Raw genomic sequence first — 13059 nt, 5'->3', positions numbered from 1 at the left:
CCTCCGTTAAATCTCTTGCTCTGAGTCAATTCTTACCACACACACACACTTGTCTCTCTCCATCCATGTTGCCAAGGGTAACAGTGGAAAAACACACACAGACGTCATGCAGGGAGAAGTGGGGAGGGGGAAGTGAACACACAATGCAGTGTTCTACCAGTTACTATGACACAATCCAAAGAACATGCACGCTTTGAGGTTGACTGATGCCGAATGTGCATACTGATGGTGAGGGGTACCAAATCAGTTGTTAATCATAATATCTCCATATCCCTTGATAAATCATATCCCTTGAGTGTATAGTGACATTTTCTAAGCCAGGAAAAGCAAGCAGAGATCAAATATCTCGCTAGATGGTGTATTTGATTGTCTTTTCTTATGTTTTACGCTCCTTTTCTGTGGACTATATACTAGATGAGAGATTGACAGCCCAGAACCAGAGCTGGTGAGAGTTTATGTCCTATGTCTTTGAAGTAATGAGCTGAAATCCAGAGGCTCAGAAGTTTTGACGAAAAAAATGCTGAAAATGGCTGAAGACTCAGCAGCTCGGTTTGACTTAGGCAGATCATTTCACCAGCTTGGACATTTTATTGTGTGGTGATTTTGTGCCTCTTTGGGATGGCACCACAAAGTGCCGTTCACTTGCCGAATGCAAGCTTCTGGATGGCACATACAGGTCTGAAGTAGTGAGTTTAGGTATAGAGGTGCAGAGCCAGTGGTTGTTCTGTAAGCAAACATCAGTGCCTTAAATTTGATGCGAGCGGCAATTGACAACCAGTGCAAGTTTATGAGGAGAGGTGTGACGTGCGCTCTATGGTATTACATGATATCAAGAGATTTAATTGGAGCGCAACTCATATTGCAAAATCTACTGATCTGAAGTCACATCTTTCATAACCAGAGGGAAAAACACATCTTATTTGACAATGAACTACTCACATTTCAACCAAATTGCAGGTTTTGTGCGGCCACCAATCTTCCTTTCCATTTAGCTATTTTTGTCTGTCTTTTTGGATGTTAATTCTCAGATCCTCCAGGTAAGGTGTTCCTCCTGTGGTGCAGACATGAGCCGCTTTCCGACCGGAGGAACCTTTTCACAGTTCCTAGAACTATTGGCTAAAGTACCCGTATGTGCCTGCGATGCGAACACGCCGACTAGGAATGACTTTAGTTCTAGGAACTCCATTTGGAGGAACTAATTTAGCTCCTACTTCAGAGTAGGGTCTAAACCAGCACTATAGGAACTACCCGTGACGTTAGTGTACGCTGATGAGCGAACGCACGCAAAACACCAGCACCTGCCATTTTTAAAACAGCTATATGTAAACACACAGATTATAGCCTATATATTTACTCCAGAAACTAGATACAAACATGGAAAACAGTGATAGATGGGCCTCTAAACCTTTATGCTGAAGAGAAAATCCAACACAACTTTGAGGGGACCAAGTCAAACATGATTATGTTTATCTGCCCAGCTAGCAACACTGGACATCAACCACACAGCATAGGCTAATAACCTTTTTTTCATATACTGTGTACTTTCTATAACAATTCTATCTAATAACATGTTAAACAGTACTGTTAGACAGATCGCTAACTAATGAACACAGAGAATGCGAGCATTGTTTGCTCTGGCGTTCTCAGCGCCGTCAAAATAAAAGTCACCGTGCTTGCGTCACTCCCTTACCCCTCCTACCAGTTCCTATGGCCACTTGGCCAGTGCGAACGCAAACAGCAAAACCGAGTTTGGGGGAGAGTAGTTCATAGAACTGTTTAGAAGTGGACAGTTCCTATAACTAAGTTCCTGTAACTACTTGGTCGGAAAGCGGCTATGTTTAGTCACTCTTAGCACGGTTCTCAGCTCGGGGGGCAGTTTGAAGTGCTCGCTGATGTCATGCTCTCATTACGTGGAGATGATTTCATGAAGACTTTACTTAAGTGCATGCTTACTCACTTTAGACTTTGATTGGCTGTAATGCTTTGAGTGTTTCCTCTTGGCTTTCAAGTTTTTTTATACTGCACAATAAGTAAGACCTATGAACATCTCTTTGGCATTGGGTTAACTGAACACATGTGAAATATACAGTATGCACTGCAGTGTATGTGAGTCATATTTTTGTGATATTTTACTCGCCCTCTGCCATTCATTTGTAAGATGTTTTTGAAAGAAGTCTATTATGCTCACCTGCATTTATTTGATATATTTGAATACAGTAATGAAATATTATTTACATTTAAAATGACTGTTTTCTATGTTAATGTTTTAAATTGCAATTTATTCCTGTGATGGAAAACCTTTATTGTCATATTATGTCATATTATGATCCTTCAAAACTTATTCTAATTTGCTGATTTGCTGCTCAAGAAACATTTCTTATTATCAGTGTTGAAAACCTTTGTGCTGATTAGTATTTTTGTGGAAACCATAAATAATTTTTTCAAGATTCTCTGGAGAATATAAAGTTAAAAAGAACAACATTTATTTACAATATAAATCATTTATAACATAAGACTTTACTGTAACTTTCAATCAATTTAATGTATCTTTGCTGAATAAAAATACCAATTTATTTAAAAAAGTCTTACTGACCCCAAACTTTTGAATGCTGTAGGCCTACTATTTTATAATATTTTATGGTGATTTTTGCCATTTTTGGAACACTTTTATTGTATGGAAAAGAGTAGCTTGGACAATTTCTAAGTTGATTATTTATTATATTATAGGTCTAATATTTTTTTTGTTTTGTTATTAAATGGTCTCTTGCTTTTAAACAATATTCTTTTAACTGAGTAAAGTAAAGGTGAATACATATTTCTCTGATAACAGCTGGCAAGCTGACAGTGTGCACAGAGACAGATGTGAACTAATGAAACCATGTTGAATGCTTCTCTTCTCAAAAAGCCCAGAGGGTCCCGCGCAGACTTGTTATCAGTTATTAGTGATGTGGTGCTTGTTTTTATAAACCAATGACAGTCTGTTGCAGTCGGCAGGGGGTGGTGTCCTGTAGTGATTAAAGATCTGTAGGCTGCAAACTGAAAGCCTTTGAATCACCCATTGAATTACCATTGTGCCCTTAAGCAAAACACTTACAGTAACCTGATGCTTCTACAGTGAGGATTCTCCCTGTTAGAAGTGCTTTGGGTAACAGCATCTGTTGAATGACTAGAACTAAATAGGGGTTAATGATGGTATCACCAGTTCAGGTGAGTGAAATGGACGGGCAGAGAAGTGCTGTTGACCTCATTGTCACAAACAATGTTGCATTTGATGTCTATTTATTATGATGATGATTATGTTTGGGATTACTAAATGAGTTTCTGTGTTTGGGAAAAAATGCAAGTAGGCATACAAAAATGGGATTTGTAAATAATTGTCATTTTTGGATATTACTAGCATTTGCACACTAATACAAAGCAATAGATGGTAAAGAGATCTTACAGAGATGCTAATACTTGCTCTTTTCTCGCTCAGGAGACATGGAGATCCTAGTTATGATTGAATATAAATTTTGTCTCAGATGTTGGGATCTCGCCTAAGAAGAGATTTTCATTTCATTTAGGCATTTTGGCAGACACTTTTTTTGGCAGACACTTTACATTGCATTGAAAGTTACATTACATTGTATCCGTTCATTCATTGAACCAACATATTCTCACTCCCAACTTGAACTTTTAGTTAGGACCCCTTGGCGTCACTTTTTAATGCACAGGGTGCATCCCTTCTGTGTCATTTTTTTCGAGTTGATAACGTTGATCGAACATCACCTTAGCATTGCTCTACAGAAATGCTCAAAACAAAAATCAAACTATAAACAAATTAAATTTACGTTGATAGTATATTTGGTATTGGAAGAAGTATTTACAATAATGACTTTTGATCGCAGACTACAGTTTGAGATCTCTGAAGATCTGAGGAAAATTAAAGGGAAAATTAAAACCCCAAATTTAGAATTATTTCATTAAGCCAAACCTGTATGACTTCTGCAGAAAACAAAATGATATTTTAAAGAAAGTTGGGAACCAATAAACATTGGAGCCCTTTGACTTCCATTTCTATGGAGAAAATGACTACTGAGACATTGCCCAGAATATCTTCTTTTATGTTCAAAAGAAGAAAAAGTAATACAGTATTGGAACAAAATAAAGGCAGATTTTTTTTTTTTTTTTTGGGTGGATTAGCTGTCACTTTCAGCAAAAGTCTCAGTTTGCTCTCCATCTCATTGTTTTCCAGGAGAAATGATTGAAATATTACAGAGACTGTTTTTCTTTCCTACAGCTAAGTGTTATTAAAATAATCATGCTGTGATGATCATAAGCAATATTTATAGCTGGCTCCTGTCAGGATTCATTAATCTTTGTGTATCCTTAGCTTGTGAGGCTTTTCTTCTTGTGAAATGTTTGGCAGCACAAAGTCTACATAATAAAATCATATTTAGAACAGCTGCTCAGTGATCAAAGGATGAGCAAATACACACACTATTTCCTCTGGACACGCACATGCATTAATGCACACATCCTTGTCATAAATTTGTGGGATTTACACAGACAAATAGGGAGAGAGGAAAAAAGAGAAAAGTTGCTTCTTGGCAGCAGTGGCCACTTGCTCCATGCCCCCCCCCCCCCCCCCACACACACACACATAATTTGAATGGCTCTTTAGCGAAGTGGTGGCTTGCAGTCAGCAGTTAGTGAAGCGCTGCAGATCGACAGCTCGCTCCGTCTCTCCTCCCTCCCTCCCTCCCTCCCATCCCCTCTCTCTCTCTCTCGCTCCTCTTCTCTCTCAAAAGCACACCATCATAGCTCGGCAGTTGTCCTGACAGGAGCACGCAATCTTCTGCTCTCCTGCTTTTTCGCAGATTAATTCTAGTCACTCGTTTGTACGGCGAGCAACCCGTGCGGGGTCCGCAGAGACGCCCAGAGTTCGTTCGCTCACTCTTGCTCTCCCCTGCCCTGGGGAGTTTTCCGCCGGATTAGTGGACATTTTTTTGTTTTTGCCCCCAGCAGCGGGAGAAGGAAGGGCGAAGCGTGAGGATGGCCCAGCAAGCGGCCGTGGGCCACCAGGACACGCTGGCAGTGCCGCCCATGCCCAAGCACGTCGGGCTGAACGAGGACCTGGTGAAGATCCTGAGGGAGAACCTCCTGCAGCAGGAGCGACCCCGGGGGCACCGCCGCCCGCCCTCCTCCATTTCGCCCCGGCTGTCGCCACGGAACTCCCCGCGCCTCCTCCGACGGATGCTTATCAACAACAACAGCCATAAACAGAGGCGGTTCACCGTGGCACACACTTGGTAGGACCTTGCCTGCTGTCAATGTGGGAATTCTTTTTTTTTTTTTTTTTTTTTTTGGGGTGTCCTTGTATTTTTATTTGTGGCTTGGCCTTATTATAGGATGCTGTCAGACGTTACAGTTGCAAAAGGTGTGCTTATACGTATGTTGTAGTCTCTTGTCAAACAATTGATATGTGTGAGAAGTTTTGTTCTGTTCGTTGTGTCTTTCGAAATCATTTCCATACGCTTCGTACTTGTCACCTGCTGGTTTCTGCGTCACTTTGAGTGGTGACTGCCGTTTTCAGCCCGCCGGCACGCTTTTCTTTTTGGTGCGCGAACAAACAAATATTAATGTGCATGTTCTCTTTTGATATTACTGATCTTTCCATAACACCTGGCAGATGCTCTCGGCCACTATTGAATAAATCATAACTGCATAAACGCGCTTTCAAGCTTTCTCTCTCAAGGCGAACACTGAGGGAAGAAGAATTACATATTGCAATTCATCCTCAAATATCCTAATCTTCCAATTTCTTGCCAGCGAAAATGATGGAAATAATAGTTTTTTGTTGTTATTGTTGTTGAATATGTCAGATTACTGGGCTCCAGGAAGGATTTTTGCATTCCTTTCTTCAATCTTAATTTCACACTTCCTTTCCTGCTGCCCCCTCGCTTTCCGGATTACTGTCACAAGCCACTTTTGAAATACATTTAACAGAGTTTCAGTAGCGTTCTTTAGCCTTTTAACCATTTCTGATCCAACACCACAGAGATGTTCCAAGCGGAAACAGTTATCAGTGCCATTTTCATATGTAAAGAATGCCATAAAGGGCCTTGTCACAAGTTGCGATGAAACCGAAGTAGTGACAGATATTTTCTTCCCTGTTGTGTAACGGATTATCGGAAAAGAAATCAGTTTTATCTTTTTTCTTCTTCAATGTGGCCATTGCACTCAAAAATGGAAGCAGATGAACGTGAGATTGCAGGAACGGGGTTTAAGCCGACTTTGTCGTTTTCACCGGAAGATCCAGTTATCATATTTTGATAAGGCACTGATAAGGTATGTAAAGATGAATTGTTTACTTTTAAGATCTATAACATGCATTTATTTCATGCTGACTTTAAAGTCGGCATGAAACGGAAGTAGCGATCAACATATCTTACCTATTGTGACGTATATCTGAGTGAAATGGCTTCTTGGATGAGAAAAAAATATATTAAACATATTGACATATTTTAAACAAAAATATATTAAACAAAACATATTGATTTTGTACATCGCGAATTGATTGGATGGTTGTGGTTTGCTATTTCTGTAACTTGTTGAGTGACAGGCTGTTCCTCTCTTGCGCCAGTAAACACATCATCAGAGAAGAGAAGAGATTTTTTTTTGCAAGAAGGAGATTTTGATTTAAAATTACAAGGGCACATGAATTAAAAAAGATAGTTATGTGCACGGATAAATCATTTTTAATAAACACTACAATATTCAAAAAAGATTCGTTTAATTTGAGTTCAAGGTGGCTTTAATTAAAATGAAATCACACATAGGGTACATTCTCACTGATTTTGCAATAATTTGTATTGATCCCTAACCTCGAGAATTTCTTTTCAGAGAAACGCTCTGGCCGTTCTAGAAAGCCTCTGAATTTCTTGAAAGCGCTCATCCAAAGTCTATCAGCTTGTTTGATTAGAGACGGCTTTCCAGAGAATATCATCATTCAGAACCGCAGGGGTGTAATCAAGGTGTCAGCGTCTATGCTCATTAAAGCTGTTTTAAGGCTGTGCATTTGCCCTCATAATTCAAGCATATGTAATTTTTCAGCAGATATAGTTTGTAGTGATAACATGCATACTCAGAATCCAAAGTCAAAGCTACAAGGTGTTGACAATAATGAGAAATATTCCCTTGTCATTTGCAATTAGGTAGTGCTTGTTGTGCAGACAGTGCTTCTCTTTTGTCAATTGACTAAGACAGCTAGACATTATTGATGTATCTGTATTTTTGCTCTCAGATATCCCTTTGTAAATGTTACCCATCTACAAGAGGATAAATCCCTGCTGTGTTTTAGATGCGATTTAATTGGCCCACATTTGAGAGGTGTGGGAGCTGTTTTGTGTAAATGGTAGAATACGAGATCACTTTGCTCAACAGCTGTTGGATTCAGATGCCTTTTTTAACACCATTATTTTGCCCCTGCACAGGAAAATGGTTCCATCAATCAAGTGAAATGGAGCCAGAGGTTTCGCCATTTGATAGGTGATCTCTTGGATGGCCTCAGATAGAAATCTCTCTGACTTGGGTTATTTCTTTTGTCAAGTACATTTTCACGTCCACATTATGTCTTCATATATTGGATATTAAACACAATTTTTAATGAGTGAAGTTTGTTACTTTTATCACAATATTACATTTAAGTGGTCATAAGGTGAATTTGAAATAATTTTACTTTTTTTCCATGTCGTTAAGTGTGAAAGGAATTTTTTTTAGGAAATATTCCAGGTGTTTCTTAATTTTTTTTCCCTTACTTCAATCAAAATATTTTTTATATTGTTGGCCATCCATCCATCCATCCATCCAGTCTTGATCAACTTGGCTTTTGTAGTAAAAAAAAAAAAACATTATACTTAAATACAATCAAATCCCATTTGCAATTCTGTTTCCTGTTTGCTACCTCATTTGGCACACAACTTTGATTTCCAGCAAAACGTTGACACCATGTAAGCTGACACTCAATCCTTCGATGAGCAATTACAAAGCTTTTTATTTTCATTCTGTATCTTTTTTGCTATTTTGTAAACATGTTAAGTCTGGCATACCCACATGTGTCTTGTTTGCAACAGAGGACGTTCAGGTGATAGAATGAAATAATTTACCGCTTATTAGCAAATGCTGGTAATCCTTATAGACTTAGGTGGCAATTCATGTTTCTTATGAATCATGGCGGAGAAGGTTGTGCGCCTCGAATGTTGTTCTTTTTCTACATTTCGTTAGGGCAGATATGGTCAGAGTAATATAGCTCGCAGTGGGCTTTTGAATCTTTCATTCGAAGTAATTTGGACTGGAGATGGTTTACATTGTATATGCCTGGATGCCCACTGTGATAAAAAGAAGCACTTCGCACAGCCATGGTACGTGTTTGAAAAGATGAGCGATCATGAAACGTTTACAACAGTCCTCAAATCAAATTCCCTTGTTATATTTCCTCTCACTAACACTGAAACAAACTAGAGATATTTTTTTTTTTACAAATGTACGATACAGATCATCAGCACCACTGCATGCACGCTGTGCACTCGTTTTCTCGCTCGCTCCCTCTCCCCCTCACACTCCGGCATAGTCATGCTCTCGCTCACACAGGAACGCTCAAAAAACAAACACACAGAAGTACACACAGTCACGATTCCATCACCTCCCTTTCTTTCCTGCTTTCCAGCGCCGTGAGTTACCTTAGTAATAAGTTAGAAAAAAAGGTTAGAGAGAATTCCAGTGGCCTTGAAATGAAGAATGCGAGTGATGTAAGCAAGTTGAGCGGATAAGATAGAAAGAGTGCATGCAGAACAGAGAGAACCAGAAACAAGGACCACTATAGAGAAAATATTGAGAGAAATTGCCATTGTCAAGATGACTGAGTGAAGTGTCTTGCTTTTAATGTACTTTGAAAGAACCCAAATCAGACTCTGTGACGTCTTTCCTCCACTCCCAGCATGGTTGAGAGGGGGAGGTGACCTTCTCCCAGTCCTATAACTCCTTCTTTTCCCATAACAGATCCACAATCAACCCAGCAGCTCACCCATAATACCCTCCCACAGCTTTAGCTCCCATACCGACCACTGCAGTGCCTCACACGCAGATTTTTCTATCCTGCCGTATGTTCCAATTCTCATCCTGCATCTCATTTCACCGGAAGAAGCTTTGCTGAAATCACTGTTAGCTTTCACAGCAGCAGCGCCCAGAACGTTGATTCCATATGTATGAGGGGTTGAGCGTGCATCGTGCTGGAGGAAAGTCTGAAAAGTGCTTAAGAGGCAGGAAAAAAGGTGTGGGTGGGAAGAGATGGACTTCAGCCGAAGTGCCCGAGTCAACCAGCAGCGAGCAGATAGCAGGCGTACATGCAACACAGAGGTATTAGAAAAAAAAAAAGAGGCAAGCTCACAACATTGTTGCAGTGCTCTCCGCCAGCCACCCTGCAGTACAGTGATGCGTGGGAGGCTTGAGCTTCTACTCACAGAAGGCAATAACTTGATCAAAGCGATTGTTTTCTCTGGAGATGGAATGATGTGACTTCCAGCCAGAGACAACAGAAGGTCATGTTAACGACAAGCTGAATACCTTTGCACAGATGAGAGATGGTGTGAACTGATGCATAGCTACATAGACAGGCACTTCAGATTTGTTCTAGCAAGCTGTTTGATTCGAGTACAAGTCGGTGCACACAGCTGCTTTTTTTGTTCTATATGCACACACTTATGTGCATGTGCATGTTAGCGATGGGTCAGGAAGAGGGTTGAATAGTCACTCATCAGCTGACTAGTTGATTAGTAAGGTAAACTAGCTTTAGTCATTTTTAGCCGCAGTGGATTAAAGGGGAAGGAATTAAGAGCCGCAAATTTTCAAGGATTTCTGTGGTTTCGGGAAATTTGCACTGGGATGCAAGGGGGTGCTAATGAGTCTGGAGAAATGAAAATAAAAATGTCTAGTGAAAATAAAAATGAATAAAGTAAACTTTTTAAAAGTAATACAATTAAATATTAATTAAGTAAACTATTTTGGGGATTTTTATCATCTCAAATTCAATTTGACTGACATCAAAATACAACTTAGGGTATTTTATTCCAGATAATATTACACACACGCACGCACGCACACGCTATAAACAGTATAAATGGATATTTTTACATGAAAAGAAGCACCTTGTAAAGCACAGATGCAAAGCACCAGCTGTGTAACAAATCCACAGGCTTCAGAAAAAAAAATCTAAACAATAGTGATGGATTTCAAATTGCCTGCTGTGAGCGATGTATCTGCTATTATGAACAATCCATAAGACTTTTTAATTTTTTCGGTGAGTTATATGAATATTTACTTACTTGTCCAATAAAATGCTTTTAGCTAATAATACATGATATTTCGCTATTTGTTTGAATATCTGTCAGTCTGTTATTTTTTAAATGTTGGTCCTTAGACACGCAGACGCACAACTTCAGCAATTCTATTTTGTTTCGCTCTGTTTTTCACCAACATGCCATGTTAATTGTTACTGTAAATAATGATTTTTCAAAGTTTATTGAGAGTAAGTTTTACAAGAATCTACTATTTCGCTTTTTCTTGAGCAGGTTGGTCTGTTATTCAGACTTGATTGAGAATGCCTTTTAAATTTAAATTACCTTCCTACAATTAAAATTTTAATGTAAAAAAGCAGAAAAAAAAAACTTGGATAGATAGATAGATAGATAGATAGATAGATAGATAGATAGATAGATCATTTCCAAAGGATGGAAAGAAGGGACTTGTATTGATGAATGTCACATCTGATGGAAATTGCTTTTGACACGTGTTTCTTTGATTTGCAGATGCGATAGCATGGTCTGATCATTCCACACATCTGCAGTGTGCAACGTGTTTATTAGCAGTAATTATGCAAATTACTTTTCCTTCATTTTCCCTTTCTCTTCGCATGTGTAATTTGCTCATTAATGAGTGGCAAGTTGGATTTGAGCAAGGGAAACACTAAATTACATCTCTTCTAAATTATTTATCAATTGAATTAACTCACAGACCAATCATTTAATCCCAAATAGAATTAAAGCCATTCTGAAACAAACAGAGGGGAATGAACTACAGTCTGAGATTGAGTCTGTTTCCATGGCCACACCATAACAACGCTATTGATTCTGTGAGGTCGCCATCCACTTCTTTGTGCTTTAAGGATCTTTAAACTGTATTTAGATTTTCAGTGTGGTTATCACAAGCTGAAGGTCTCTCTGAAGGAACTGTGAGGCTATGTACGCGCGTTTGGGCTTGTCGCGAGATTGGGGTTCTGAGATCTGCCCGAAAAGAGAAAATAATGAATCAATGTGGGCAGGAAAAAGGAAGGGCATTGGCAGCTAAGATGCTCCGCTGCGCTTTCAAAGCTTTTTAGAGAACTGATTAAGCCGTGGTCTAATGAGCTGCTGTGTCCCTCCACTGTCCTTTGTTCTTTTCATTTCAAAAATGAAAAGCAAGGCTTTGATTGAAACCAATCTAACCTTTGTTCCTCTCACTGCTAGAGATTCTCCTTATTTATCCCCGTGCACCGACCAGAGCTGAACAGGGTTGCTAAAATGAAGGTAAAATTTTGTTTGAAATGGAAATGATGCATAAGTGATTCTGGGCTTACTGGTCATCATTCCTGAGTCGTGTCATGGTATCCTGCGCCTGGGAGTTGTTGCAGCATTTGCTCGTTAACCAGATTTTGCTATAGAGCTCTTCAGTCATGATAATGTCTATTTGCAGGCCAACCCAGAGGGATAATTTGCCTCACGAATAGCGGCTTTTGATTGGTTACACATTTTTTACACATGATTTATTAGCATATTTTATATGTACTATTTTAAAATGTAATCATATATTATATTGATTAGCCCTACCTTTTGAAGTAAGCTTCACCTGAATGATGCTCTACAATGCTTTCCATATAGTTACCTCAGTAGTTTTTGAACAGAGCAAAACACCACAAGAATTTTTAGGGATGTCAAATGTACCACTACTAGTTAGAAAAAAAAAAGTTGACGGTGCCAGCATTTCTGCAGTACTGGTAGTATGGAGTACTGGGTATATTCGGTACGTGCTGAAAGACACTGCTTTCAAACACTCTCGTTCGTGTTTGTTTGAGCGCACTCTGAGCGTCAGAGGTTTCTGTTTACAGCGTGTTTTTACAAGTGTTGAGTATTGTAGCCAATCACAATCATATCTGCTGAGTGCGCGAGTGCAATGGCCTATCAAAGGTCCTAGTCAATAAGTTAGTCAGAATCCGCTTAACCACTGAAAACGCTGAAAGGTTTTGTTTTGTTCAATGTGAGTTGCACAGTGTAAACACAATGTAAATAAGAGATTCATTGTACAATTAACCCTTTCGCACGTACGATCACACCGGTGTGATCAGTCTAGGCTGGTCCCTGGAGCGTACGATCACACCAGTGTGATTAGAATGGTCAGTGCATGACGTGATCAACTGCTAAATTTTTGCTTTCGTGCGTTGGCTGGCGCTGAGCCAGAGACAGGTGCGCTCAGAGCTGTCATATATCACAACTTTTCAGCGTTTTCAATCACATAATGTTTATTTTAGGTTTCAGACATATAAGTACTAAAAAAACAATACATTTAGAGTTTGTAAAATACACACTGATGTCAAAGGAAGAGGCAATAATAATCCTTTCCATTATAATTAGTTTTATTCATATCAGATACACATTGTGTAAGTAACTTTAAAGTTTACTCTATTCTTCTCCCAGTTCACCTGCCACTTACTTTTACTAAACTAAGATGGCGGCGCCCATCGCGCATACACTACAGCTCAACTAACGCGACCCTTATAAAGGTGTTTAAACAACAAAACACTTCCACTTGCATATATTTGACAATCGGAATATCAGATATTTCATGCCGTATCTACCAAATTTGTGAATATTTTGAATAAAAAAGGAAAAATGACATAAAAGCAGATCATCATTCATTTAGCTCTGTTGTTGCTGCGGTGTGTCACGTGACAAACAATGACGCGTCACCATGGAAACCATAAAGTGACAC

The 13059-nt window shown here is 39.2% G+C and overlaps 1 protein-coding gene across 3 annotated transcripts in view; it reads left to right on the top strand.

Moving 5' to 3' along the window:
- pde4d (phosphodiesterase 4D, cAMP-specific) overlaps positions 1-13059 on the top strand; it is a gene marked incomplete at its 5' end in the record, with an annotated part of 120198 nt that overhangs the window by 25786 nt on the left and 81353 nt on the right. The window contains one exon of one of the 3 annotated variants that reach the window (XM_084388524.1): positions 4800-5291. The exons of the other annotated variants lie outside the window; for them this stretch is intronic. Coding sequence (XP_084244650.1) covers positions 5035-5291 — 257 coding nt within the window. Of the gene's footprint in view, positions 1-4799; positions 5292-13059 lie in introns of those variants that run through there. 3 annotated transcript variants of the gene reach the window in all.

Source organism: Rutilus rutilus (assembly GCF_951802725.1).
Source record: "Rutilus rutilus genome assembly, chromosome: 19".
Classification (NCBI taxonomy): Eukaryota; Metazoa; Chordata; class Actinopteri; order Cypriniformes; family Leuciscidae; genus Rutilus; species Rutilus rutilus.
Note: the sequence above shows the minus strand (reverse complement) of the source record. Positions and strands in the feature narration are given on the sequence as shown.